This window comes from Plectropomus leopardus, chromosome 10 (assembly GCF_008729295.1).
Source record: "Plectropomus leopardus isolate mb chromosome 10, YSFRI_Pleo_2.0, whole genome shotgun sequence".
Lineage (NCBI taxonomy): Eukaryota > Metazoa > Chordata > Actinopteri > Perciformes > Serranidae > Plectropomus > Plectropomus leopardus.
Genome location: NC_056472.1, coordinates 30,064,140 through 30,066,639, shown reverse-complemented (window position 1 = coordinate 30,066,639; position 2,500 = coordinate 30,064,140). Strand labels below are relative to the sequence as shown.

At 40.1% G+C, this 2,500-nt stretch overlaps 1 protein-coding gene across 1 annotated transcript in view; it reads right to left on the bottom strand.

The window, feature by feature from the left end:
• LOC121948961 (radixin) overlaps positions 1-2,500 on the bottom strand; it is a 45,481-nt gene that overhangs the window by 3,717 nt on the left and 39,264 nt on the right. Inside the window, exons 11-12 of the mRNA XM_042494531.1 lie at positions 951-1,081; positions 162-322 (exon numbers count right to left, since the gene is read on the bottom strand). Coding sequence (XP_042350465.1) covers positions 162-322; positions 951-1,081 — 292 coding nt within the window. The remainder of the gene's footprint in view (positions 1-161; positions 323-950; positions 1,082-2,500) is intronic.

Below are 2,500 nucleotides of genomic sequence, written 5' to 3'. Positions count from 1 at the left end.
ACAGGAATACCCTAAGCTAAATGATGGATGTAATTAATGGAGCTCGCAGTCTGCTGTTGCCACTTGAGTTCAAATATTTGCATTTTCACCCGGACAGAAGCACTAAAGTCCAGCAGTGAATCTTGAAGTGGGGGACATGATTGATGTGTGAGTGCTGTTACCAGTTGCTCCTGGTTCTTCATCTGGTCAGCGGCCTGCTGAGCCAGCGCTGCCTTGGCCTCCTCCGCCGCCTGCCTCTCCTTGTCCAGCCGCTCTGCCTCCTCCTTCGCCCGCCTCCTCTCCTGCTCCAGCTCCAGCGCCTTGCGGGTCTGCTCCTCCAGCTCTGCAGGTAGAGCACGTTACAATATGATTCTTTATTTATATATTTCACGATGGAAATTTGTCTTCAGCTCACCACGCTCTGAGCGATGGGTGGCTGGATCACAAACTTTCTAATTTTACAGCTAAACAGTACACTAAAATAAAAAAGGTAATGCAGTAACAGAGTCTTGATTCATATTTGATCAGCGCTTCCTAGTTTTGCAACAGTTCACAAGTACGGACTGATATGACTGACATCTGCATTAGAGACTCCTCAGCTCTGATTGGTTGTTTTCCTTCAACCATGTTAGACTCTGGTAAATGCCGTTAGAAGCACTATGAGGAGGAGGAACATATTCTTTCACAGATTATCTGTCTCGTGTAGTACTGTGTGGATGTAATGACAGTTTCAGCAAATATAGTAAAAAAAAGAGTAATTTTTAATAAAAGCTACCAACTGTGTCTTTAATCAACCCTAAAACCATGGACTGTTAATGGCATTCAGGTGTGATTATTCTCCATAATAATAATCATATTCCATGTTGTTATGATTAAAGTTATATTTTCTTTCCTTTCTCCTTTAAGTCCACAATTTTCCAGAACGATCCTCACTCTAAAGGTCTTCACACAGACAGACAAACATGTCGTACCTCTCTGAGCACTTTGCGTCTGGTCTTCGATCTGCCTCAGCCTCTCCATCAGCTCGTTCTTCTCTCGCTCTATCCGCTCCTTCTCCTTCTCCGCAAGCTCGCGCTTCTTCTTCTCGTTCTCCAGCTGTGCTCTGTCAAAATAAAACAGAAAACAACCGTCACACACGGCAGCCGCTGACTTAATCTGTTGATCATTTGACGTTGAACACCATGAAAATAAAAGAAAATTGATAGAACATTGTTACTGAGTCTGGTCTTACTCAGACTTTTTCTTAAAGCTGTGTTAGCTGTTTTGTTTTTGTGTACTTGTGTTATTTGATTTCTCATAGTAACCTTTTTTGGTGTGTGCATTTTAACCTGCTGATATGTAGGAAAATTATCAGTCTTTGTTACATAATTTTAGATTTAGTTCATGGGTATTTCTCACTGACATAAATATAACATTTTTCACAATAAACATGAAAAAATATACACGGCAATGTGGATTTTTTAAATGACTCTTAAGACTTCACTTGTCAAACTGAGACCAAATAATCTACAGTCTTTGGGATGGATTTACTGATTGCTTTATCAGGAGCAAACATGTTTTTGTACAGCACAATATAATATCTATAAAAATGAACCAACAGTAAAATGAGCTATATTGAGTGTATGTTGTGAGCAGATGAGGAACATGAGATACGATTCTTTCAGCGCAGCACTGCCCCCTATTGATCGCAAACCTTCATCAATAAATTCCAACATTAAACCTCAGCTCATATTGGTTTGTTCAGAAAGCCAGGCAGTACACACACTGGGTGTGTACAGGGTTAAGAGAATACACCTGCTGGAAACTGACCCATAACCATAACTGCACTCACCCACTGACGATTACTGTTACTTATGAGGCCAAAAAACCCCCCCAAAAAAAACACAACGCGAAGTTATTTGAAACCAGGAGCGACATCACTTCTCTTCTGCCGCTTTCAGACGCCTTTGAGTATTTAAACCTTTGAACCCTGAGTGCACTGGTGTGATTTCTTTCAAAAAAATGAGGAAAAGTAAATAAGCAACTTGGTATAAAGTGTTTTGCAAATTGATAGAAATAAGTAGATTTAGAAAATGATCGTTTAAAAAAAAAGCTAGGGTAAAATGTCTGAGGATAAAAGAAAAAAACTAGGAAAAAACTATATTTCTAATGACCATAATTGCATATTTATAACTATGTTACAGAATTATTGTACTTTTTAACTTTGTTTATCTTGTTTATTTTTTTACTTTTTAAAATCTAATGTTTTAGGTAATTTTCTTGTCTTGCTAATTTTTGAAGTCATCTCTTCTCTCTTTGTTAATTGCCCTCCTCCCAGTTTCATATAGCTAACGTTAGCAGAGCCTCGAGTCACAGTGCGTCCTGCGGCCCCAGCAGCCCAAATCCAGCCAATGCAGCAAATTTCCTGTTGCTGTGTGACACAGGTTAGACTCGGCGCTGCTGCGGCCACCAGCCTGCTGTAACACCTATAACTGGAGGGTTTGCTCTGGTTGGATTTCAGCCTCTACACCTGCAACCTGAA